The sequence below is a fragment of the Capronia coronata genome, assembly GCF_000585585.1.
Source record: "Capronia coronata CBS 617.96 chromosome Unknown acBCG-supercont1.1, whole genome shotgun sequence".
NCBI classification, from domain to species: Eukaryota; Fungi; Ascomycota; class Eurotiomycetes; order Chaetothyriales; family Herpotrichiellaceae; genus Capronia; species Capronia coronata.
In genome coordinates this window covers 3,519,144-3,544,519 of record NW_006912893.1, presented here as the reverse complement: position 1 = coordinate 3,544,519, position 25,376 = coordinate 3,519,144, and the positions used below count along the sequence as shown (strand labels likewise).

The following is a 25,376-nucleotide window of genomic DNA, read 5'->3' as shown; positions in this document are numbered from 1 at the left end:
GACCTTCGGTTCAGAGACTGCAAGTGGGATTCTCTGCAAGGATTTATTGTGCGGGCTGGAATCAAAATAGTCTCCCAGAAGGCGACTTTGCTTGTACATTAGTGTACCAGCCCGCTCAGATAGCAGTCTGACCGCAGACCAGATCATCAGTGAAAGCAATCCCTCCCCGTCTGATACCGGCATTGCTGTTCAAGACCCTGAGATGTCGTATATCTCATGATATGGCGTATGGTCACGGACTCATCATTTGAGGCTCGCAGCGGAGATGTCAGAAGACGTCAATCAGAGTGTCGGCAATGGACCATCGACGTTGTATGGTCACGAAGATGCAGGGATGACATGCAGTGAGGAAAGATCGTGGCACAGAATAAGAGGCCAAAACCGGGGAAGTAGGACAATATGATTGGTCCAAAGACGAGTCCGCGGAGCATTCAAGAGTATTTGCAAGATTTGTCCCGGTTCCTGTCAGCCTGCTACGAACCTATATTCTCCGACCCTAAACCGTGACTACCTAGGTATTCTCTTCCTTCGCCCAAGGTATATCGTTGCATTAGTATTGTTCGCCCTCTCCTCCCTGCTCGACAAGATATTTCAAGCCTCTGCGTCTTCCTGACATGGCGAACTCGAAACAAGTGGCAGAATTGCCACGCTTCCTCCTCCCTCGCTTGACTTGGACCACGACTTCGTTTGCGCAGGTTGCGCCGCAGACCGTTCACATTTTCCCTGCGATCGAACGGAAACCCACCGTAACATCATTTCAGACGGCCTCCAAGCCTAGAACGGTACATACCAGCGCTGTCAAGAGCTCGGCTGCGTCGAGCGCTTCTTATGCCCCCCGTTCTACGAGAAGACCTCGCTCCTATGCCCAGCCGCTGCCGGCAAACTCGGCTCCAATTCGACATAATGGCGTCTACGTTGCCACTTATAAATCCGCACGGAAAGCCTTCTCGACGACTGCTGTGCAAAGGAAAGAACACCACTTTGACACATTGAAGTTTGTGCAAAGGCTAAAGGGAGAGGGGTTCAGCGAGGAGCAGGCAGTGGCTATGATGCGCGTGCTCAACGACGTGATAGAAGAGTCCATTCAGAATCTCACCCGGACCATGGTTTTGAAAGAAGATGCCGAGAGAACGACCTACACCCAGAAAGTGGACTTTGCCAAACTGAGAAGCGAGCTGTCCAACGCTGACAGCACCGAAGCACAACTCACCCGGTCGAGCCACGACCGGTTGTCTAGTGACCTGGCTAAACTGAACGCTCGTTTGCGTGACGAGATCGGTCGCACGCAGGCCAGCGTCCGCTTAGACCTGAATCTCGAGAAGGGGAGGATACGAGAAGAAGCGAACGGCCAAGAAATGCGGATCAAGGAAACCGAAGCCAGAATTGAGCAGGAGGTCGCCGGACTTCGGGAACGCGTCGAGGCAGTCAAGTTCTCGACCCTGCAGTGGCTCATGTACGTTCAAATCCCGGTCTCTGGTTGCTGGAGAATAATATGCTAACTCTTATGGCAGGGGTGTCTGTACTGGTACCGCAGCTCTGATCCTCGGTGCCTGGCGTCTGTTGATGTGAACGGGACACCGACTATTCTGTCCTGATTGGAAATGCCTGCGCACAATATCGCCAACTCATCTCTCTCTTGTCCAGTTGCTTTGAGGCGGCTGTCCGTGAACGTCCAGCAGCAGACTCAAGTCATGAGGCTGAAGTGTGCGTCAGCTGTCAGCTTTGGATGGCCTCATCGTCGAGCTCAATGGAACAAATATATTCTACAAGGTCATGGAGATGATTCCAATCATCAGTTCTGCGGTGGCCTTCACCAGTGGCAATGATGGACGGATGCTTCGCTCGGCTAATGCGGCTCCACCCGTTCGCTCTCTTGCTCCGAATCCCAGTGGCGCAGAATACAACCCAACAGAACTCGACAGAATCAACACCTCGAATTGATCGGAAATGTTGTACATATGACAGTATTCTTCCAAACATATACTGTTCGCACTCATATCCGCGCTTTGCTTCCTAGATACCCCACCATCCCCTTACGCAGTTACGAGGCATTTGACAGCATCGGCTTCTCTGGGTTCACTCTAGGTACCACTCATTGCAGCGTTCGCAGATTATCTATTGGAACATGCCTGAGACAACGCGCGTTAAGTCATGGATATACTCAAAACCCTCCTATCCAGATACTCTTGTCCTGTCGACGACAGATGTTCCTTCCACACCTTCTCCTGGCCACATTCTCGTACAAGTTCAAGCCACCTCATTGAACCCGGTGGACATTCAACTGATGAATCTGCCATTACACTCGTTGCCCTATCTTAACGGACCGAAGGTGCCTACGCGAGACTTTGCTGGCACGGTACTGGCTGCTGGCCAGGGCACTGAATTTGCAAAGGGTGACGAAGTCTACGGCATTACGGTGGCTCTGGATGGCACCGGGTTCCTGACCGAGGTCGCTCACATTGACACCAAGAAGGCCTGCATCATCAGAAAACCAAAGCATCTTTCTTGGATACAAGCCGCTAGCCTTCCCTTGGTTTATCTAACGGCACGGACTGTTATCGAAAAGTGCAAACCCTTCATGAAGTCCTCCATTCCGTCCGAGAACAAACTAGCTGTGCTCGGCGGCTCTTCTTCCACGGGCATATATACCATCCAGATTGCGAAGTCTCTGGGTTGGACGGTGTTGGCCAGCTGCAGCGGCCGGAATGTCGAATATGTGAAGGGCATGGGTGCCACCGAAACCGTCGACTACACCACCTCTCCCACCGCGGTCGTGGATGCTGTCAAGAAATTCTCGCCGCACGCTATTGCCGATTGTGTCGGTGGCACAGACTGTATTGGACTCGCGCCCCAATATGTGACCATCGTGGGAGACAAGACTTCTCGATCAAGTGTGGGCGGTAGTGCGTTGTACCTGACGCACCCCCGGATGGTCCTCAGGTGGCTTTTGGGCCGCCTGGGGCTCGGCAACTCATACGAATGCATCCTACTTGATGCCAGGAAGGAGTGGCTGGAGGAAACAACGAAGCTTGATCCGGAGAAAGATATCGTTATCGACAGTGTGTTTGACTTTGGGAGGGCAAAAGAAGCCTTCGAACGGTTGAATACCGGACATGCGAAGGGCAAAGTCGTAGTTGAGATACGACAATCATGAAGCCCAGGGGCAGTGTAGATGATGCAGAATGTATGAAGTAGCAGTATTTACTATGTTTGGGTAGGAGAACAATTCACAACGACTGTTGCGTGAGATGAGTTCACTTGGAAATTGTGATACCATGGGTGGCAGCCTTGCGTTGACGTAGACGTTGACGCCAGTGTGCTTGGTTGTTTGCATACTGAGATGAGCGGGTTGCAAGTATAGAGACATAACATGTGATGACAAACAGTTCTCGTCTTTGCCTCACAATCAAGGACGTCCTTGATTCTTTACCAGGGTTGCTGATCACGCGTCGACGACTTCGACTTCGGTATCTGTCAAACTAACGCAATGGCACATGAATGTAACTGACTGTGTTGGACATATGACAAGTCTGTCTGCCACAATTCAAGTTGTGCGACCCTTGTTCAATCCGGCAGCCTGTCTTCGTTTACTGTCTGCACTTCCTTCTACTACAATGACCTGAACCGTCCTGTATATACTGGGTGTCTCCCTCGTCTTGGTCCTGTCGCCTCCACACCTCCTCTGTCGTTATCGTTGTTGTCGGCGCCATGAAGAAGTCCTTCATTGAGCGCATCTTCCCCCATTCCCCCGGCGACGTCCTTCCACAGTACGACAACAACTTGCCTGCGTCGTCGCAGACTACTCCTCCGTCTCCGCCGCGGATCCTCCTGCGAGAGTCATTGGCAGCCTCTTCGCACAGCGCCGATACTTCGTCCGCCCTGTCTACCCGTCGAACCACTCAACCGCAACCGCTGGCGGCGTCCTCCTTGGTGGTGCGCCACGATGACCCCTTCCTCCCTGTCGAAAGAGCGGCTCGAGCTCTCGAACGGACTCTCCAAAGCCTCCTCGATGCGCAATCCGAAGGGCTGCTTGCCGGCGTAGGAGCAGGCGACACGAACGATACCTCTTCGGCAGGCAGTCTTACACCCACGCCCTCCACTGGCATAGCTACTGCGCCCAAGCGACAGACACGAGCGAAGACGATACCTGTACGGCAACCGCAAGACAGGAAACTCACATTGCGCGAAGCTCGACGGGGACTAGTGAAATCTATGGCCCAATTCGCCCGCCTGAAGGACTGGGAACTGAGTCTGATCGACCAGGAGGTCGCGGCGCGAGAAGATGCATTGAGGCAGGCGTCCAATCTGAAGGGCCAGAAGAAGCTGTTGGAGGACGAGATACAGAGCATGAATGTCGAGAACGAAGCGGCTAGTCTACGGTCGGAGGCGCAGAAGGTGGAACAGGAAATCGACGAGTTGGAGGCACGCCTGCTGGAAATGAAGGCTCGCTATAGACAACTGGTCATCCGGGCGCGTGAGATCGAAAGCTCGCGAGATTCAAGACTTAGTTCGTTCACGGACTCACTGCGTCTGAACGACAACAAGGTCAAGGCCTTCCTCCACAACCCCCCTGTTTCGCAGAGCTTGGGCACCGCTCGCGATCCTGGCATGTACGCGCTGAACCCGGAGCGGCGGACTCTCCAGATGGCCGAGGAGCAATGGACGTCGGAGGTTGAGATGCTGAATGCTCGGAAAGCGGACGTTGAGAAGGAAAAGCAAGCACTGGAAGAAGGCTCGGGGCTGTGGCAGGACGTGGTGCTTCGCGTGAGGGATTTTGAGGAGAACCTTCGAACCCAGACGATGGACTTGTCTCAATCTCAGCTTCGTGCGTTGGATGTGGGCGGCGATGCTCTGTCCCCGGGTTTCGGGACGACAGCGGAAGACGCCTCGCTGCGGATCGTTCTGGACAAGCTAGACGCGCTCATTGCCTTTCTTCAGGAGGCTCTCACTCAAGCCGAGGTGAAGAATTGGAATCTCCTTATTTGCTCGATTGGTGCTGAACTCGCCGCTTTTGAACAAGCCCGTGACTTGCTCCAAGAGACGGCCGGCCTGGAAAATAGTGAGTCGGCTCACCCTTCAGGTAGGGGCAAGGGCAACCTGGTTGACGACGGGCATGAAGATGCTCCGCATGAGGACCTCTTGAGCGGCGGCCTCGTCGAGGCGAATGGACGCGGGCCGCGGAGTCCAGGAGAAAGCAGCAACCACAGTCTGGAGGATACACTGCGAGAGTTTGGTCAGGGCTCAGAAAGGGCCAAACAGAACGAGCTTGATGGCGGTTCGACATTCATGGCTTCTAGGCCGGAGCTGGACACCCTTAATGTCAGCTCCGGGTCACGGCCCAGAGCTGGCCACGGCCATACGTCTGAAAGCGAGGACGACGAACCAGGCCCGGAGTTCTTGCTTTCCCATACCTGAAGCTGGCTGTACGACCGGGTATGAGAGTCATTGTTAGTTTGAGCGTTACACAGCGTCACACAGCGTCGCGACATCAATGGCAGCTGAGGGCACAGTTTCTTATGACTTGGGACCTGGCAAGTATTGTCATTTGTCCTCGTTACTATCCAGCAGCACTTGCTCTCGTCGTCTCCAGCAGCCTTCTTCTGATGTCGGTGCTACTGATCTTGCCTTGGAAGCTTTCTTGCTTCTTCCGTCCATCTCCTTCGTCCTTGTCCATCGCGACACTTGCGTCGAGGACGTCGACCTCGAAAATCTCCAACTCTTTCCAGCCCTTCTCTTTGCGCTTGTCGTTGACGGCATTTCCGCCGGCCCTGGTCTCGCCCGAGATCACCAGGGCACTGATCCCTTCGTCTGTAATGGTCGGGCCGAAGGGGTCGGATATCTCTGTATAATTGATGCTAATGTCAGCGCCGTAAGTGACACGGACAATTTTTCCGTTCGGCCCGGGCTGGTCGATATGTTCGGTTTTGGTTATGGAGGAAACGTCTGGATGGAAGACCAGTATGGACTCAATGAACTCTGCGGTGCGTTGTTGGCGCACCGACCATGGTTCAACGACAGATCCGTACTTTTTGTTCACGAGTAAGGCGTCACCCGTGATCCCAACGGTGACGAGCCGCGGGGCCTCTGTCGGCGATGAAGGGTTCGACGGCTCAGCAGCCAGGACGGTAGCCGTTAATAGAAGTTTATGGCCAATGTGCAGATGGTCGAATGTGCCCCCTACAGCGACTGACTTGTGCGACGTCACTGGGCCGTCTTCATGGACGGCGGTCTGGGAGGCTGAAGGCTGGACTATGGCAGGCCCGCTGGGAAGCCGCTGAACAGGCGGGGCGCTTCTGCTCTTCTTGGATTGCCATGCCGTAATGAGTGACCTGAGAAGGCCTTCGCCAACCTCCCCCTCGACGGAGTATATGGTCGTGTATGGACGCGCGGCTAGTGCAAAAGTCTGAATATCAACGACGGGACCGGAGAGGACTTGCGTGCCGCTAAGCCCTCGAGGAAGCTCGTCCACCCGAGTCTCCAGGAGGAATATCCGGACGTCTAGACCGCCCGGGAAGTCTAGATCGACTTTGGTCTCGGCGGCCACGGCACAGATCAGACTGTATGTCTCAGCCAGTAGTCGCTGGATTGGAATGAAGAGCGCGGAACGGGGAATGTTGGGCGAAGGTGGGTAGGATGGAGACAGGGCAATGGCAACATCTAGTCGCGAAATCGCCTGAGTGTTGGGTTGGACCAGTCTAGGGAAGAGAGTTTCGAATGTCTTTTTATATGCTGATATCAAAGATGCCGTTGTAGACCCGAGCACAAGCGCCGGCAGGAGAAGCAGCGAGACTGGTTCCTGGGACAGAGGGGCCATCTCGGTCGGTGCCTAGGATGGAATTGTCCAAATAGTGGATGATGGAAGGAGGGTGAATGGCAACAGGAGTACAAAGGATAAGAGATGGACGTCAAGCAACTGCCTGTGACGAGGCTGCTGAAGGCTTAACGGTCTTGTATAGGCAGATGTAGTTCTTAGACTGCAACCTTGTCAGGAATATGCGATCTCCTGCGATGAGCCTTGATCAGTTGTAGTCTGTTCCTCCCTCTTTCATGGTCGATGGTAGCAGCATTGTAGACCCCGGACGATTAAACCCCCAGATGATATACCGATCGAACACGAGGGACTTTGGTAGGAGGAAGACAAACTGCTGCGGGCGGAATCGTGTTCAGGTCGTGCAGAGGTTCAGGTTGTTGGTTGGTTCCTTGACGAACGCAGTCGTTGAAGCGCAGACGAGACCAGACAAGACAAGACGCAGACGTAGACGCAGCCACAGACGCAGTCAGATCTTCCCGGCGGCTGTCAAGTCGACAACAAGTCGAGAATCACCCACTCACCTGTAACTGACTGACTACTCACATGGGCCGGCGATAACAACATCGACTTTTTGTTGTTCTTCTTCTTGATTATGCCCTTTCACATTCCCCATCACCAGCACCAGCACCAGCACCATCTCTCCGACCCTCACCACGACCACGGCCACGCGTACGTCCACGACAATTACTACAGTGCTGCCAACGCCATCTACTCGGCCGGCCAGACCCTGAGCTCTGTTGGCGCTCCAATCCCTCAGTGGAACGACTCTCCTAGTACCCAGACCGAATCGCCCACCACGGCTCCCGAAAATAGATCCTACCAACCTCATTCTCCACCTGACACCAACGGCAATGGCAATGCCCGTGGGAATGGCACCGTGATCCCCTATCGACCTGGCCCGACTGCGTATTCTGGAGGGCAGCCAACTGAGCCTGCGGACTCGCAGCCCGGTCAATATCAACATCAATCAGCCTTGACGCGGTCTCTCACAGGAGCTCGCCGGGGAGACGAATCCCACATGAGCCAACATAACCAGCAGGAAACGGCCATGAGCGGCGTGCATCACTATGGTGCACCGCCAGCCTACGGTGGTGAAGGGTTGTCCATCAAAATCGAACCCTCGACTCCTCAACATCCCAACAGCGTCGCGAGCAACCCGGTTCCTGGAACACTGCAACCCGGTCTTTCCAGTCGACCTCCTCCTCTCGCGGCCAGCAACACTGCGCCCACTCTTCCCACTCTCCCTCAGATCTCGACTCAGATGCAGCAAACTCCGCTCTCGGCCAGACCGATGCTCAGTCACACGCACAGCTATTCGAGGTCCAGTCCTGGAGCAATGGACCAGCCAAAATACAAGCCCTTCTCCAACACTCCCGAACAACCGAGATACTCCTCTGCTTCCAGCGCATATGTACCGCATACTCCTTCAGCGCCGTCTTCCTATTCCCCCTTGGGCCTGGCAGACATCAGGCCTCGAACCGACCCAGGGCTGCCCGAGATCCCTATGAGCCCCAACGTGGCGCAGGAAAATGATTCTGAACAATACCCGCAGAACAGCCATTACGCTGCACCTTGGCCTGTATACGCGGTGGATTGGTGCAAATGGACGCCGCGGTCGAACAATGGTTCCGCGGGTAAAGTCGCCATTGGCAGTTACCTGGAAGATAATCACAACCACGTGAGGAGCAATTGAAATGGCTTTAAGGAAGAACAAAGCGGCTGACGAGATTGAGCAGATTCAAATCTTAGATACCCAGCGGACACAAATAGACCCGGACAACCCCCATGGTGAGCGAGGGCTGGAGTTTGTCAAGACGGCAGAAGCCACGCACGCATATCCCGTAACGCGGATACTTTGGGAGCCGCCCTCCTCGAACAAACAGACGACTGATTTATTAGCTACATCCGGCGACCACCTGCGGTTATGGTCGCTTCCAAACGACCAACTTGCATATGCATCGAGTTCCATTACTCGTTCGGCGACCTCAAAACCCGCTCCTTTGGCGAAGCTCTCCCCGTTGGCTTTGTTGTCGAACTCGAAATCACCTGAACATACAGCTCCCATCACGTCGTTGGATTGGAACGTCGTGCAGCCCTCACTAATCATCACTTCGTCCATAGACACGACGTGCACAATCTGGGATATTCCAACTCTAACGGCCAAGACACAACTCATCGCGCACGACAAAGAGGTGTACGATGTTCGATTCTGCGCCAATAGTGTTGACGTCTTTGTGTCTTGCGGTGCGGATGGCAGTGTCAGGATGTTTGATTTAAGGAGTCTTGAACATAGCACCATCATATACGAACCATCGGAGAAGCAGCAGGACAGAAATTGTAAGTCATCCAGGTGCAGCACGGTTGGTCCGTTCCAAGGTTGCCGGTCTAATATACATTTTCTAGCACAACTCCCGGATTCTCTATCGACCTCACCGACACGCACCTCCGGGTCCGGTGTGCAGACGCTTTCGTTCCCACCTCCGCTGCTCCGTATCGCAGCCTCGCCGCACGATGGCCATCTTCTGGCAACCTTCTCTCAGGACTCCAATATCATCCGCGTTCTCGACGTCCGGCAACCAGGGCAAGCTCTTCTCGAACTCAAAGGTCACGCCGCATCAGTCAACTGCATCGATTGGAGTCACACCCAGCGCGGCTTACTCGCGTCCGGTGGTGACGATTGCTGTGTCTTGCTTTGGGATCTGATGGGTTCGACGGGGAATCTGCCCACCCCTGCAGGAGGAGCCGCAGGTGGCCTTGGTACCACTCAGGAAAGAGGCCCTTCTGCCGCTTGGGATTGTAGGTACGAAGTAAGCAACCTGAGTTGGGCGCCGAATATGGGCACATTGGGCGTTTGTGGCGGCAAAGGCTTCTGGGGTGTGCAGTTATGATGTGGTTCAAGCTTGCTTCTTTGTCTCCCTCCCTGTCTGTGTCTTGTCACAGGATGGGTGGCAGCGCATAGCAGAGCATGGCGCAGCGCAGCGTGTGAGATGGCTTGGGTGGTTGTGGTTCTCAATGCATATGGGCGTGTTCAAGCGAGATAGCGATGTGTGATGCTGCATTCTGGAATGTGTAGACTACTTCACCAGGCCTTGACAACAGGATGCCTCAACGAGCCCAACCTGAGAATTGAATGTCAGGGAGTCTACCACGTACAAATTTGATCTGGTGATCCTTCAAGATGGCGTGGGATGATTCTCGTCGACATGGCAGCTGCAACAATGAGATGAGCTGCGAGCAGACACCCTGTTGAGTATGTCTTGTCGCCTTTGGACATGAATATTGTCTGTAAATCATGGCCCAGGGAGCCTTGACCGTTCTTCATGGCCTCAATCACCCTGAGCCACAGTCCTTAGGTTCTTTGACAAGCATATTGCTCAGCCAGGACAACCTTGTAGCAAGGTTTCTGACGCCATCATCCTCATCCTCATCCTCATCCTCGTCCTCGTCAGCGGGCCCCCGTTTTTCTGGCCCTTCCCCCCTTCTCTCACACCACATTCTTCAACGCAGCGTCCATAGCCTCATCAAACGACTTTGTCGGCAAGCCCAACAAACGATTCGCAAACTCCTCTCTATCCTCCCACCGACTACCAGGCACGACAGTGGCAAAAGTCAATTTCGGCAGGGCGCTCTCATCGCCCCTCCTCACCAAGTTCTTGACCTCCTCCAACCAGGGCGCATACTGGACGTGCCGAACCCCCCACTTCTCCCTGGTCCTCTGCTCAATCGCATCCAAGATCTCACGCTGACTCGTCCGAAAGTCCTGGACCAGCAACAACCGGTTCTTCGTGACCTCGGGCTTCTCGAGGGCTCTCACCACGGCCAGCGCCACAGTGTCCAGCGTCGTGACGACCCATTTCGCGTCGCCGCCATCGATCAACGTCGCCGTTCGACTCGACCAGTCAAACTGGAAGAAGCCCGACATCACGCCCATTTCGAAAAACACATTACATACGATCTCCGTCCACTCCAGACCCTGTTGGCCTTTCTCTGCATATTTGGCCGCCAGGTAGTCGCGGACATCATGCTTGATGCGGAACATCGGCCTCAACTCGACCAGCCAGTCGGGCAGGTCGTCTAGGCCGAATTCGGTGGGGAAATACCGCTTGACGCCCGCGGCGATGGCCGCGTCGATGAATTTGTACTGTTGGTGCATTCCGGCCATGGAGATCGCGGAGATGACGGCGTCGGCATCGCGGAATGCCGCTTGCAGGCCGTCGGGAGGGTAGTCGTCGCCCACGCGGCGGATTTCTAGCCTTTTGTCTTGTGGGAATGTGGCTTTGGAGGACTCGCGGGACAGGACGATCACTTGGAACCCAGACGGAGAGGAGATGAGGTGGTTCAGGATTAGGCTGCCTAGGTTTCCTGAGGCGCCGATCAGGAGGATTCGGTTTAGAGACATTGTGTGGGTGTGTGTGTGTGTGTGTGTGTGTGTGTCCTGTTGAGTCGGAAGAGGTGTTGTGTAAGATATGTCTTGAGATATAGCCGTGCCTGGCACGCGATCCTCAGGCTTGTTCAGATAGTAGGGCGAGGCTCTGTGGCTTGGAGTTCTTACAGAGGTAGGTGTAGATCGTTGTCGAAGGGTAGTCGATGGAGGCCTGGTAAAGAAGGAGAGTGGGCGAGTCCGGGAAGAAGCTGCTTCAGAAAGGACGGCCACAGACGGTGTGGATTGCAGTCACAGAAACAAGCTGAGGCTATGTTCTCAGGACGATGAACCATGAACGACACTGTCTGATACTTGATGTCGTTCCCCGCCATATGCTTTGCTGATGGACAGGATAGAAAGATGCTGTAACTATCGATTCGGGGTACCCGTGGGGTCTGCACAGAGCCTTGTTGATATGAATGATAGAGGGCGTGTTCGGCAACATGTGGGGTTCGTCCGAATGCTACTTCTGGACAGAAGCATTTCTGGCAGGGCAATGACAAAGATGCCATCCTCTGCAGACTGAGCAGAGAGGGAAGGATTATGGGAGACTATAATGTGACAGATTACGACTGTTGGAAGCGTTCACATAATTCAATTTTCTTCGCTCAAAATGCATCTCTATATACAAGGACTGCCGTCTATAGTTCTAATGCTGGGAATGTCTCTTGCTATCCAGTACAGGCGGTCGATATCTTGATCAACTCGCCTTGACCTTTCCATTGGCAACGTGCCCGTTCCCCTCCCCCTTGCTCTGGACCGCTGTACGAGGTGCCTGTGTGGTACTCAAGAAGACCAACCGTTCCACGAACTTCAGCACTTCATCAATCAGGATAACCGGTGCCGAAATGCACAGCACGGCCATCCACTCGGTGTAATTGAGTGGTTCGATGGAGAACAAGGCCTGGAGGAATGGAGTGTAGAGAATGGCGAAATGAAGCACCATAGACAGGCAGATGGCGTAGATCAGCTTCATGTTCTTCCAGAGTGGCATGGTGACAAGCGACTCCGAGGAGGACAGGGCGTTCATGGCGTTGAACATTTCGATGACTACCAGAATCGAGAGCGACATGGTCGAGGCTGTGCGCGTATAGATGGAGGTGGGCGCAAACACCGAGCAGTCCAGGTTGGCGTAGAGTGGGTTCAGAGTCGAGCATTGGTGGAAGTTGCGCAACTGGCTGAATGTGATCTGGGGACCGGCTTCATAGAGCATGAACCACCACACATAGCCAAAGACTGTGGCGGCGCCGACGTACGTGCCGACGACCATGTATCGGAAGAAGAGCCATCCGCTGACCAGAGGTTCGTCGCGCTTTCGAGGTGTCCGTCGCATCACATCATTATCCGCTGGATTGAATGAGAGTGCAGTGGCTGGGAGACCATCAGTCACCAGGTTCACCCACAACAGTTGGACAGGGATCAGTGCTTCAGGCAGACCGAGTGCCGCCGTCAGGAAAATGGACACCACCTCGCCGATGTTAGATGAGATGAGGTAGCGGATGAATTGTTGGGTGTTGCTGTAGATGGTGCGGCCCTCTTCGATGGCAATCTCAATTGTGGCAAAGTTGTCATCGGCAAGAACCATGTCAGCGGCCAGTTTGGCAACGTCGGTGCCGGAGCCCATAGCAACTCCTATATCGGCCTTCTTCAGTGCAGGAGCATCGTTGACACCATCGCCTGTCATGGCCACCACTTCATTGGCGGCTTGCAACAGGTCCACCAACTTGGACTTGTGCGTGGGCTCGACACGGGAAAACAGAGACGCTCTCTTGACGGCCTGGACCTTTTCGCTATCGTTCAGCGCGTCGAACTCTCGGCCAGTAAAGCTCTTTCCGGTCAAGTCTTCGTCCTGCCCGAACACCCCGATTTGTTTGCAGATGGTCTCGGCGGTGTTCTGGTTGTCGCCAGTAATAACAATGACTCTGATTCCAGCGTCTCGACATTTCCGGATGGAGGCTGCGACTTCAGGACGAGGTGGGTCCAGCATACCGACAAGACCGATCAGAGTCATTCCTTGCTCGAGCTGAGCATATTCCTTTGTGCTTTCGGCTTTTCCAAGTAGTGCGTTGCCGTTGATATTCTCCACACTCGCCAAAGCAAGAACTCGAAGCCCCTTCCGCCCGTAACCGACCACTTCCTCCCCGAGGAGAGCCAAGTGCTTTTTCGTCATAGGGACTTTCTTTCCGTTTGAGCCAAGCACTATGTGAGAACATCTCTCAAGAACGGACTCAGGTGCACCCTTGACAAGCAGCTTCTGCCCCTCGCCGGTACCGGCTAACACAGACATGCTCTTCCGGTCTCTGGAGAACTCGTACATAGCCTGCAACGGCAGTTTCTCCTCGTAGTATTTGCTGGCAAAATGCACCCGCTCAGCTCCGGAGAGATTCCTCATAGCGTTGTTGGTTGATATGTCGTCCGTGCCAATCTTTTCAACGAGGACTCGAAGGGCTCCCTCTGTAGGCTCGCCGATGCTCGAAAATGTGTTGGTTTTGGCGTCATATGCTAGGCGAGATTCATTGCATAGGGCGAGGACTTCCGACATCTGCTTCAAGGTATTCGAGCTTGCAGCAGGATGTTCGAGTTTTTTGCCCTGGTAGAGAAGGTCCCCGACGGGAGCGAAGGTGGTCCCTTTGACCTCCACTTCTTCCAGATCAGTGCCAGATTCGTTGAGGTAGACAATCTTTTCAACGCTCATCTGATTTGTGGTCAGAGTACCCGTCTTGTCGGAGCAGATAACGCTGCAGCTTCCCAATGTCTCAACAGACGGCAGGCTCCTGACGATGGCATTCTTTGCTGCCATCCTCCTGGTTCCTAAGGCGAGACATGTCGTAATGACTACGGCGAGACCTTCTGGGATGGCGGCGACGCCCAATGACACGGCGATCTTCAAGTAATATATGGCGCCCTTAGCCCAGCTACCACCGTGCGATGGGTCGTTGAAATGCTGGATATTGATGAGCCAGACCAGAATACAGATGACGGTGATGACTTTGGCAAGGCTATCCCCAAAGTCGTTCAGTTTTTCCTTGAGCGGCGTAGGATCCGAGATCTGGGATGTGATGCTTTCGTGGATATCACCGATCGCAGTAGAACTGCCAGTCAGAACAACAATTGCAACAGCATGCCCGGTGACCACAGTCGTTCCAGAGAAAAGCATATTAACCTGGTCTTGCTTCACAGCTTGCGGATCGTTGACAGGCTTGCAGTCTTTGCTGACGCTTTCGCTCTCGCCAGTCAAAATAGCTTGATCGACTCTGAATGTGTTGCTCTGTATGGACAGTAACCGACAGTCGGCTGGAATCCGGTCTCCAATCGAAACCGTTACAATGTCTCCCGGAACCAGCTCTTCTGCCTTGACCTTTTGGACTTTTCCATCTCGAACAACCTTCGCTTCATTTGCAGAGTATTCTTGCAGGGCTGCAATTGCCTTTTCCGCGCTGCTTTCCTGAGTGACGCCAACAACTGCGTTCAAAATGAGGATCGTCAGGATCTGGCCAGATGTCAGTCGCAGTCCACGTCGGACTAGAGTCATTGTAACATACCACTACTGGGTCCACGAATGCGGTCCAGTCTTCGGACTCTTCAAACAAGGCCAGCACAAACGATATGGCCGCCGAACCAAGTAATATCAGAACCAACTGGTCTTTGAACTGTTCCAGTACCAGTTGCCAAAGCGGTGTCGGAGGATCTTCGGGGAGTGCTGAAAGAAGGTCAACATATGCCACAGGGGATTTAGGTGTTGGGGCTCACAATTGCTTCCATATCTTCTCCTCGCTTCTGCAACTTGCACAGAGGACAGACCGGCTTCTTCACTAACTTTGAAATGTTGCAAGACCTCGGCGGTCGACCGCACATAGGCCTGATCCATGATGGACGGACTTAGGCAAGTTCAAGAGAGTGGCTTGATTGACAAATGGATCGAACTGGGAGAACTGTGAAGGTCCTCTGGATATCCATGCACACCGTAAGCCTCAAATAGTTTATCCGTCTAATCTGCGATCTAGAGATATACGTCAAAAGAGTGAATGCGACAGGAAACGCCCCACGCGGAGAACTTGAATTGGACACGGTGGTGTTTGGCGTTTTTTCGAAAATTCCAGACGGCGCCGCGGACTGGCGCAGCCAAGGGAAAGATGAATCTCAGACCAAGGGCGGGTCTACAGAGGACAACTTTTAACCCAGCACTCTCTATACCGCGTAGTACTACTTTGCTACCTAATCGTCTAGAGCAAGTGTACAGAAGTTACATTGTACACGAGTAGTACTTTCATCATCGTATCATTCGTGAGGCGGATTTGGCGTTTGAGGGCTCCGCTGCAGAACACCGATCCAAAAAGCAGGATGTTACAGTAACTCCGAGTCCTGCTACTATGACGACGATTTGGCCGGAATAGAGTAAGTCTGCTACTGCTTGCTTGTAAAATTACCTACCTTATACGTGCCTACGAGCGCTACAAAAAGGGTATCTGTCAGGAGGTACTATAGGTACCTTAGGGTGCGTATAAGGAGGGTGTCTGCCTAGAAGCAGGGTCTTAGTACCTACCTAATCTTGGTGGTAGATGCACTAGACCACTAGAATACACTAAATGTGGGTGATAAACAGCTCCGGCAAGCATCTCCAAAAAGCGGTGGCAGATAGCGTGCCTTCGGACACGGGTCTCTTCATATTCGAGGGCACATGGCATGTATATTCGGGGCCCCAATGGGCTTGGAGAGACACGGGTGACAGAGATATTCGTCCAAGTGAGTTAAGGGCACGGGGTCATGTCGTTGTTTATCAGTTGTACGCATCAGGTCAACGAGTTGACAACAGAGCCTAGCAGGAAAGTTGGCTGACTTGTCGAAGAATGCGGTACTGAAAAGCAAGCAAGAGCAGAAGCAGAGCAGCCTGATTTTAATACCAGTAGTAGATGAGTCAGATCATCTGCGGCGGTTCTTCTGCTGGTCAAAGTAGTTGGCAGACACAAACATAAGCAACTGATGGCAGTCAAGTAGCAGAGGACACGTACCGCAGCGCCGCGCAGTTCAAGGTTAATGCAAACCAAGTGAATTGTGATGTGAGGCGCTTGTGTACCACTCAGGATCCAAAGATAGCCTAGTCATATTAGTGCTGGCTGCCAGTGGCTCTCATCAGCTTTAAGCACTTGCTGTTCCTAAGCCTGCGCGACCCCATTCTAAATCCCATCACCGCAAGACACAAACACTGCGCTGTTCCCATCACCAGTCTCAGTTTCTTCCTTCATTTCCATCCACCGTCGTCCAAACTTCCACTCTACCTGGATTCTCAGTTCAACCACACTCTCTTCCTCTCTGTCAAGTCCTTCAGCAATCGATACAATGGCTAGCGCTACTGATGTAAGTCCCTTCTTATCCCCGCCGGGAAGTCTGGGCTCAGCTCGTCCACACCCCGACCTTCTTCTTGATAAGACCCCTTGCTGACTTGACTGCCACTCACAGCGCGAAAGGTATTAGTGTCTCCCTATTTGTCAACTCAGCCGTCCTCTGACCATTGAACCAGCAAAACCTTCCTCGCGAGGCTCTGCGAGCAGGCCGAACGCTACGATGAAATGGTTAACTACATGAAAGATGTAGCCAATGTGCGTTCAATATCATCCGAATCAAACACGATGGTTCAACGATCTGATGTGTTCTAGATGGGCGGAGAGCTGTCTGTTGACGAACGAAACCTACTGTCCGTGGCGTACAAGAACGTGGTTGGCACTCGACGTGCCTCCTGGCGCATCATCTCTTCGATCGAACAGAAGGAAGAATCCAAGGGCTCGGAGAAGCACGTTGGCATCATCCGCGAATACCGTCAGAAGATCGAGACCGAGCTCGAGAAAGTCTGCCAGGATGTCCTCGACGTCTTGGATCAAGCCCTTATCCCAAAGGCCGAGTCTGGAGAGTCCAAGGTCTTCTACCACAAGATGTAAGCGTGCGCCACTGTATGTCCCAGCACCTTGATTGACACAATCGACAGGAAGGGAGACTATCACCGTTATCTCGCCGAATTTGCCTCGGGAGAGAAGCGCAAGGTTGCTGCCACCGCTGCCCATGAGGCTTACAAGGTAGGACAGCTGCCTTCCGCGCCATTTGAAACATCATAACTGATCCACATGTTAGACTGCCACCGACGTTGCACAGACTGAATTGACTCCAACGCACCCAATCCGTCTGGGCCTCGCACTCAACTTTAGTGTCTTCTACTATGAGATCCTCAACTCTCCCGACCGTGCCTGCCATCTTGCCAAGCAAGCGTTCGATGATGCGATCGCCGAACTCGACTCGCTCTCCGAGGAGTCCTACCGTGACAGCACCCTGATTATGCAGTTGCTCCGAGACAACTTGACATTGTGGACGTCGTCTGACGGCGGTGAAGGTGAGGCCGGTCCCGCTGGCGAAGCCTCCAAGGACGAGAAACCTGCCGACGCTGCTGCACCTGCCGAGCCAGAGGACAAGACTGAAGCTGCTCCTGCTTCCTAGAAAGATTCATGACCGCTAGGCAGTTGTGCATTATCCACCACTTTGATGATTCCCGCCTACGAGCATCTATGTTCTGTGGCAAGGTGATTGTTCAAGAGGCAGATCCTTTGCACCGCTTGTCCTTTCGAGCACGAATTCTAGTGATTGCAGCGGTTGGCATGGGTCAAGTGATTTGTTCAGGGGAGAGATAAAGGCAGAGAGAGAGAGAGAGAGAGAGACAACCCTGCGAAGAGTTTAGGCCAGGGCACATTCCCCAAGTTTCTCCTCTTATGTCAAATGCTATTGAGAGCAACACTGGGTTTCCCCTTTAGTCTCCTGCGATACCACATAGCTTTAGCTTTGATGGACGGATGAGTGGAGTTAGCAAGCGTGCGAAAGGTCCACAATCACACTTTGTCGTTTGGACATTCTTGAAGAGCTTTCCTCCTGTGAGGCTGTTGTCGAGGCTGTTTTGTCCTCGAAGATGACAGGATTGTGGCTGGCCTGAAACATGCCGAAATCGAGGGTCAGGTGGCAGCTTAAGTCATCACTCTAGTAGTAGTAGTACACTAAGTACCCATTAGTGAACAGTGGCTACTAAATCTGTGGTAAGCTCTAAGCTATGTGAATTGGCGAATCAGGCCGTAGTATGGTGTTTAGTGCCCTGATTGGCATTGGACGGAAGTCGTGATATCATGTTTCCGCCTCCAGGACAACAACTTGAACTTGTTGCTTTGCAAAACATCATCGTATCCGAAGTTAGCATGACTACCAAGGTACCCAAGGTACTTCAGATCAGGTACGTCCTTCCTAGACAGTTTACAGTGCGTAATGCGTCGGAAGATGCCAGTCATGATGGCTAGGTTGATTTGGCCCACTGCACGGAGACGTGCTCCTTGGACTGCAGTGCGTCATAATGTAGGTATCAATGCTTCACTTGTTCCTGCCTCGAGCTATTTCTATTTGAATGAGGCCGCCGCGTCTCTCAACCTAGTACTAGGATCTCATCTTACTTCCGTCACTTCCTCTTTTCAAACTCCCATTGCAGTCTGCAGGTCGATTGGCGTTACCCTCAAAAGCTACTATCGAGACAACAGTCCTCCCTTCATCCATCCACCCTGGGAGACTGGAGGTGTACTTTACCCTCGAACCCACCTTCTACTCACGCTGCCTACCATGTCTGCTGGAGGCCCAGGTGACGCTCCTCCGAACCCCAGCCAAGGAAGACACAAACCCGGCGTTCCTCGAGGGTCTGGTTCACTTGGCCGCAGACTGGCCCTCGGCGGTCTTACGCTTGGATTGGTGTACGCAGTATGGCCAAAGAGTTCACCACAGCCGGGCGGAACTCCTTCGAACGCTTTCAAGACGCAAGGGGTCCGAAACGTAGAGAATGCCTACGAAAACGCAGGTGCCACAGCCACAGGTACCAAGGCATATGGAGGCACAATTCAGGGAAAGAAGGAATCCGGAGCGTATCGGGAGGGTGGGAGCACGGGCAACCCAAAAGGATATGATCAGGAGGGCATTGGAGAAGATCAACGTCCCAGTTCTCCCACAAAAATCGGCGAATCATTCAATGAGTTCAAATACGGATCTCCCAAGGGCAAATGAGTGTTGATGCCATATGTACCAAGCATCGAAGATGGTGGGCCCCAACGACATGCTGTGGAGGATAGGTGCGAGTCCGACGTTGGCCAGCGGCGAGATGGTGAGCAGGCGTGACAAGAGGTGCAGTCTCGTGTTGCATACCACTGTACATACGGCAGAGCTGGCGTCAAGAGGATCTGCCTTCGAGGGCTCGGCCGAAGAGTCTTTGAACAATTCTTGATTTTCCTAAGAGTCCTATTAGAACTCTTTGCATTACCAAATCTCCCAATGGTTGCCCGATCCAGCTTTCAGGAAAGGACTTGGGAGAAAACTGCCGAATCGGAGCATATCATGTCACATTGGTATTGAAACAAAAAGCCTTGACATGCAACTGGTAAGGCAGTGCCTGTGGCTCTAATTCTCTTCCAAATGTACAAAAATGTAGGATCCTGATGGTGGAAGGTGGGTAGGTTGGTTGTATTATTTCAAGTTGTAGGGTGTAGTGCTGTCTCTTGTCCAGGGTCCGAAATCCCAGGTCCGAAATCCTAGGTCCGGGCCGAAGTCGAAAGGACCCATGGCATGCGATCCTCAATGTGGACGCCCCAGTCCTAGTGGCACTCTGCTACTACTTTTATCTACTATCAATAGTACTGGCCGGGGGGCAGTACTGGGGCTTGGCCGCAGATCGCTAGGTATATCCTGCCAGTGTATCTCGTCAAGAGCTCATGGACAGGCGTTTGTCAAGTGCATGTTGTCCATGCCATGAGACTTCCAAGTTCAATATAGGAAGCAAGTGAGTGGCGACTGGTCTCATCAATCCAAAGTTTCACAACGATGGCTCTCGGCATCCTCGAACCACCGGTGGAACATGTCCCTGGTACGGTATACGTCTACGATGCGGACCAGCGACACGCTCAGCTTTTGGAGACTGCGCAGAACCTGAAGAGGGACAAAGGCGGCCGTATGATCTTGGTGCCTCAGCCATCTAACGATCCAAATGATCCCTTGGTGAGCCCGTCATGACCTCCCTTCGGCGGCACTGAAGCTGATGAGCCCAGAACTGGCCTTTATGGAAGCGCGACCTGATTCTCGGTATCCTCTGCTTCGTATCATGTATCGCGACTACTGCCTCTCCTCTTCTTGCGGCTGATTCGGTCACCCTTGCCATCCTCTTCAAGCGGACCTTTCAAGATGCCGCGCTCCTCACCGCCTACCATCTGTGCGGTGTCGGCGTGGCTGGTTGGCTTTTTGTGGCATCTGCGAGAGTATGGGGCAAGAGACATCTCTTCTTGTTTGGGGCCCTTCTGATGGTGGCTACCTCTGCTTGGGGCGGTTCGACGCACTTCAAACACAACTACGCCAGTCTTCTGTGGAGTCGAGTGTTCCAAGGTGTTGCTTTGGCGCCATTCGAAACACTTGTGAATGCCTGCGTAGGCGACTTGTACTTTGTGCATGAGCGTGGGCCGAGAATGGCGGTTACAAATACCTGCCTGTTCGGAGGGGCATTTTTGACTCCAGTGTTTGTGGGTATGATCGCGGCCCACATCGGATGGCAATGGAGTGTGAGTGTTGTCCTTTCTGTTCCATTCGTATGACTCTACTCCGTGTCCAGTCATCGGGCAGTGCGTCGCACACTCAAGGACACTCGGCTGGCTAGAGGAAAAAATGCTAATCTGTGCCAACAGTTCTATCTTCTGGCCATCTTCATGGCACTAGGCTTTCTCCTGCTCTTCTTTTTTGTGCCCGAGACTGCCTACCGCCGCGCACACTCCCTTGATCTGGATCTCCTCTCCGAAGATTCGTCGGAGGTTTCCTTGCCTCAGGATTCTAAATTGAGCACTGGGGATTTGGACAAGAAACCGCTGCCTTCGATGAGTGTTTCTGAAACAGAACTACCAAAGGTGTCTTGGGTGAGGATGTTGATGCCTTTCAACGGACGCAAGACCGACGAACCCTTCTTCAAGCTGCTCTTTCGGCCCTTCCCACTATTTCTCCATCCGGCAGTCGCGTGGGCATGTTTGATCCAAGGTGTGATTATTGGGTGGACGGTCATGGTCGGCGTCATACTCTCGATGATCTTCCTGGGCCCGCCACTGTTCTTCAACGAAGAGCAGGCTGGCAAAATGTACACCAGCGCGTTTATTGGCAGCATCCTTGGCCTTCTCCTGGCTGGCCTGTACAGCGAGCTGATGACGAAGTTTATGATCCGACTAAACAAAGGGAAATATGAGCCTGAGTTCCGAATACTACTGGTCATCCCAACGCTGGCCTTTTCGGCGATCGGCCTCTACGGGTTTGGAATCACCGCTCAAGATGTCGCGCGGTACGGGTGGATTGTCCCGGATGTCTTCCTTGCCTTCATCATCATCAGCATGGTCATGGGCGCCATTGCTTCGGCGCAATATCTTCTCGACGCCCATCGTGACATCGCCGTGGAAGCCTTCACTAATCTGCTGATTTTCAAGAACATCTTCTCATTCATCCTGGCCTACAATGCCTACAACTGGGTATTTGCGATCCGGATCCGACATCTGTTCATCATATTCGGGAGCATCGAGATTGTCATCTGTTTATTGAGTGTTCCAATGTATGTGTACGGCAAACGAAGCCGGGAGTTCTTCCATCGACATGACATTCTGAGCATGACGAAGCTGAGATAAAACGTCCACCTTATAATATAATCTATTTAGAATCCAGAAGGATCGTCGCTGTTGATATTGACCAGTGTGATAGATAGCATACGGACCCTCTCCACAAATTGACCCCTGATTGAACCGCGGATATGTGACAGGCTTGGGTGTGAACGCTGGGCGACGCCAAACACACAGCGTGCACGAAAAGTGTTGCCATTAGAGATCAGAGACTCCAGCTGTGATGTGATGCAGTTTTTATAAGGCGTCCTAGGCGCGTATCACTGGCGAGGATTTCTGGGCCTTGAAACGCTTGGATCGCGTGGCGTCCGTCTCGCCCGCATTCGGAAATTGGATCTGGCGGTGTTGATCGCCGGCGACGTCTTAGAACTCTGAACTTAGGGCTCAGGAGAACCCATCTGTTTGTCTGATGACCCCAGACCTCAGTCGTCACAAGGTCCAAGTACCCTTTGTCAACATGACTTATCAGCACTACAGATCCAAAAACCAACTTCGACATGTGTGGGAGGCTGTGGTGACAGCGAAATGAAGACTGAGTTGACCACGAGTAACTTGTGCGTGGCATGTCAGGCGATTTTCCAGTCAGGCACTCCCAGGAGTGATTCTGGCGAGGTTGTCCACCATGGCCTCGAGGCACTGGCCGTCCGGGCGGGCAAATGCCACCTCTGCCTGACTGTTTTCATGTCCATCGACCCTGAGGCTTACAGCAGCTTTCGCCGAGGGTCAACAGCCGACTCGATGGGATTTGCATGGATCTCTCCCATCGCACGCGACCAGGCACGATTGAAGTTTCGATATGTGAAGCCTACAACGGCGGACAGAGCCACTCCAAGCACCAATAGCTCGAAGACAAGTCTGGGTTGGCTCGAATCGGAGCTGGGTTTGGTGGTGGAGTTGATATTGATGCATCCCAAATGTAAGCGAGCACGAGCCTACCCCCACAGATGTCTCTGGCTTACTTCCATTCCAGATGCTGTTGAGCCGGGGGTGAGAACCATTGATCCAAGATCTGTCAGTACTGCGTCGAAGGAAAGTTTCGATCTTGCGAAGCAGTGGATCCAGGATTGTACCTTCAACCATATGAAATGCTCTGTTGCGGAGACCAACGCCACATGGAAGCCGACGCACCTGCTGGATGTGACTGTACGCGGTCCGAGGGGTTCTCCCGGGGTGAAGCTTGTTGACGGCATCTTCGTCGATCGGCTGAGCGATTATGTGACTCTCAGTCACTGCTGGGGTAAGTCTAAGACAGTTCAACTGCATAAAGGCACTCTGGCGGCGTTGCGGCAAGGAGTGGGCGTTGCGAGTCTGCCAAAGACCTTTGCGGATGCCGCGATCACGGCGGAGCGACTAGGATTTCGGTACCTCTGGATTGATGCTCTTTGCATCATGCACGACAATGAGCAGGCCGTCCTGAAGGAGATTGCTCAAATGCACCGCGTCTACTCCGAAGCCGCACTCAACCTTGCTGCCGACGCGTCGAGGGAAGATACCGGCGGCTTAATATGTTCACGCAATGTGTCAGCATTGCAGCCTTGTACCGTGGAAATCAACGGTCTGGGTATTGACGACGGCATGTACAAAATCCTTCGATGCACCCTCTGGCACGATCTCGTCGATTCATCCCCCCTGAGCAAGCGAGCGTGGGCTTTCCAGGAACGATGTCTTGCCAAGCGGACATTACATTTCACGAGGAACGAGGTGCTGTGGGAATGTCAACAGATGTGTTGTTCAGAAGTGTTTCCTAAAGGACTGCCTGCCACCATGGGCACCCCTTCCACCCAAGAGTCAGCAGAGACGTTCAGCAAACGCGCCCACCATCAGCGGCACGGGACCTGGCATCAGCTAATCAAGATGTACAGCACCAAGCAACTCACCTTCAGTTCGGACAAGCTGCTCGCCATTGCTGGTCTCGCAAATCAATACATGGCGCGGAACCGTTTACACGACTACGACTACCTTGTGGGGCTGTGGAAGCCCCAACTGCCGCATGCCCTTTTATGGCGAGTCGAACAGGGTCGCAGGCCAACCAAATACCGAGCGCCGACCTGGACGTGGGCGTCGATCGACGGAGAAGTCACATACCCCGAACCGGCCCAATCGGCACGGGAGACTTGTATAGAAGTGATCGATTTGGACATGAAGTATAAACCCAACAATTTCGGGATGGTGGAAGGCGGGAAGATGAAGGTCCGAGGATTCATGGCTCGGGGACTCCTATGCAGAACACAGGACTACTGGGGCCAGACGCCCTGCGTGGTGCAATGCACCAAGGCCCAGGTCGAGCTTGAATCGGCATCCTTCGACGATCGGCTGCCCAAACTCTCCGATGCATCGGGGATGTTGACGGAGATGCTGGAAATATACCTGTTGCCCGTGATTGACGTGGTGGACCGGGTGGAAGGCCTGCTCCTCTGTGCCACCATGAAGAAGGGCGAGTTCCGACGGATTGGCGCATTCGACGTGTCAAGGTACGACCAGGTCAACTGGGATCGATTGCGAAGTGTGATGAAAGGAGATGCCGACATGCACAATTACGAAGAGCGACTGGATCACACGAACGGGTATTGGTTTGCCAGCGACTACACATACACGATCAACATCGTCTGAGGGGCGGGATCAATTGCAGCCAGCCCATCTCATCAATGCTCATTCAACGGCATTGAACTCAACGGTGTGACCTTTGTGGATGCGATGACAGCAAGAAGACCCAGACGCCGTTATCAGGGCTACGGCATGCGGGCACATACAGACACATGTAACGATATTGTCAAGAACAGAACGACTGGATGATGTGATGGAAGGCATCGAGTCATCGAGCCATGTCGTAATGATGGGATAGTGTAATGGTGACCACGATCACAGCCCTCCCTCTTGTCTGCATTCCATACCACCGTGTAGAGAGCCTTGTGTTCCCAATGCTTCTTTTCATGTTCCTCAAACCACTGCAGTGCATCAACAGCAGCAGCTTCGGAGCTCCCGATCGAATGGTTCACGCTCATGGCGAAAAGTAACCGGGGGATCCTGTCAAGTACCTGGCGGTCCTGTCTTCAATCAGCTTCAAACTTTGCAGCAAGTCACCATCCCGCGTCTGGATTCATCGATATCGGCTCGGTTGAGGACAAATTGAACAGCCTCTCACAACAGCCGTAAACCGAAGTTGGCCCCTCGCTGGGATCCATAGCGGCACGGCTCAGCTCGTCTTTCCCTGGCGCCACCAGGCCCCAGCCGAGAGGATCCTTAGGACGGGTAGGGCCCTAGTTCTGGAACTGTTGCACGGAGCAGCTCTCGTGGTAGAGTGTCATCTCTCTCGGCGTGGGTAGCCTTTGTGTGAAATGATCTCTTCTCAACTTGACGTGGAGCCTACTACCTACCTATCTTTAGCTCTTGAGGCTGAAATACATGGGGCAGCTGATACCTTAGAGACGGGAGTCAACATCAA

At 53.3% G+C, this 25,376-nt stretch overlaps 11 protein-coding genes across 11 annotated transcripts; 8 read left to right on the top strand and 3 right to left on the bottom strand.

Moving 5' to 3' along the window:
• Positions 1-614: 614 nt before the first annotated feature.
• On the top strand, positions 615-1,569 carry A1O1_01254 (uncharacterized protein; the record flags this gene model as incomplete). Its single annotated transcript, XM_007722167.1, has 2 exons — positions 615-1,453; positions 1,512-1,569. 2 exons carry the CDS (start codon positions 615-617, stop codon positions 1,567-1,569), a joined length of 897 nt encoding a protein of 298 aa, XP_007720357.1.
• A 556-nt stretch (positions 1,570-2,125) lies between these two features.
• A1O1_01253 (uncharacterized protein) lies at positions 2,126-3,154 on the top strand (the record flags this gene model as incomplete). Its single annotated transcript, XM_007722166.1, has 1 exon — positions 2,126-3,154. The coding sequence occupies one exon, from the start codon at positions 2,126-2,128 to the stop codon at positions 3,152-3,154; it is 1,029 nt and encodes a 342-aa protein (XP_007720356.1).
• A 554-nt stretch (positions 3,155-3,708) lies between these two features.
• A1O1_01252 (uncharacterized protein) lies at positions 3,709-5,415 on the top strand (the record flags this gene model as incomplete). The annotated part of the gene is made up of 1 exon (XM_007722165.1): positions 3,709-5,415. One exon carries the CDS (start codon positions 3,709-3,711, stop codon positions 5,413-5,415), a length of 1,707 nt encoding a protein of 568 aa, XP_007720355.1.
• A 142-nt stretch (positions 5,416-5,557) lies between these two features.
• Positions 5,558-6,814, bottom strand: A1O1_01251 (uncharacterized protein; the record flags this gene model as incomplete). Its single annotated transcript, XM_007722164.1, has 1 exon — positions 5,558-6,814. The coding sequence occupies one exon, from the start codon at positions 6,812-6,814 to the stop codon at positions 5,558-5,560; it is 1,257 nt and encodes a 418-aa protein (XP_007720354.1).
• Positions 6,815-7,403: 589 nt separating this feature from the next.
• A1O1_01250 (uncharacterized protein) lies at positions 7,404-9,699 on the top strand (the record flags this gene model as incomplete). Its single annotated transcript, XM_007722163.1, has 3 exons — positions 7,404-8,489; positions 8,548-9,148; positions 9,215-9,699. The coding sequence occupies 3 exons, from the start codon at positions 7,404-7,406 to the stop codon at positions 9,697-9,699; spliced, it is 2,172 nt and encodes a 723-aa protein (XP_007720353.1).
• A 596-nt stretch (positions 9,700-10,295) lies between these two features.
• On the bottom strand, positions 10,296-11,210 carry A1O1_01249 (uncharacterized protein; the record flags this gene model as incomplete). Its single annotated transcript, XM_007722162.1, has 1 exon — positions 10,296-11,210. The coding sequence occupies one exon, from the start codon at positions 11,208-11,210 to the stop codon at positions 10,296-10,298; it is 915 nt and encodes a 304-aa protein (XP_007720352.1).
• Positions 11,211-11,934: 724 nt separating this feature from the next.
• On the bottom strand, positions 11,935-15,102 carry A1O1_01248 (calcium-translocating P-type ATPase, SERCA-type; the record flags this gene model as incomplete). The annotated part of the gene is made up of 3 exons (XM_007722161.1): positions 11,935-14,724; positions 14,777-14,934; positions 14,985-15,102. The coding sequence occupies 3 exons, from the start codon at positions 15,100-15,102 to the stop codon at positions 11,935-11,937; spliced, it is 3,066 nt and encodes a 1,021-aa protein (XP_007720351.1).
• A 1,699-nt stretch (positions 15,103-16,801) lies between these two features.
• Positions 16,802-17,717, top strand: A1O1_01247 (14-3-3 family protein; the record flags this gene model as incomplete). Its single annotated transcript, XM_007722160.1, has 4 exons — positions 16,802-16,831; positions 16,889-17,163; positions 17,215-17,302; positions 17,358-17,717. 4 exons carry the CDS (start codon positions 16,802-16,804, stop codon positions 17,715-17,717), a joined length of 753 nt encoding a protein of 250 aa, XP_007720350.1.
• A 1,155-nt stretch (positions 17,718-18,872) lies between these two features.
• On the top strand, positions 18,873-19,307 carry A1O1_01246 (uncharacterized protein; the record flags this gene model as incomplete). Its single annotated transcript, XM_007722159.1, has 1 exon — positions 18,873-19,307. The coding sequence occupies one exon, from the start codon at positions 18,873-18,875 to the stop codon at positions 19,305-19,307; it is 435 nt and encodes a 144-aa protein (XP_007720349.1).
• An 810-nt stretch (positions 19,308-20,117) lies between these two features.
• Positions 20,118-21,943, top strand: A1O1_01245 (uncharacterized protein; the record flags this gene model as incomplete). Its single annotated transcript, XM_007722158.1, has 3 exons — positions 20,118-20,291; positions 20,342-20,845; positions 20,969-21,943. The coding sequence occupies 3 exons, from the start codon at positions 20,118-20,120 to the stop codon at positions 21,941-21,943; spliced, it is 1,653 nt and encodes a 550-aa protein (XP_007720348.1).
• Positions 21,944-22,459: 516 nt separating this feature from the next.
• Positions 22,460-24,544, top strand: A1O1_01244 (uncharacterized protein; the record flags this gene model as incomplete). Its single annotated transcript, XM_007722157.1, has 2 exons — positions 22,460-22,850; positions 22,905-24,544. The coding sequence occupies 2 exons, from the start codon at positions 22,460-22,462 to the stop codon at positions 24,542-24,544; spliced, it is 2,031 nt and encodes a 676-aa protein (XP_007720347.1).
• Positions 24,545-25,376: the final 832 nt, after the last annotated feature.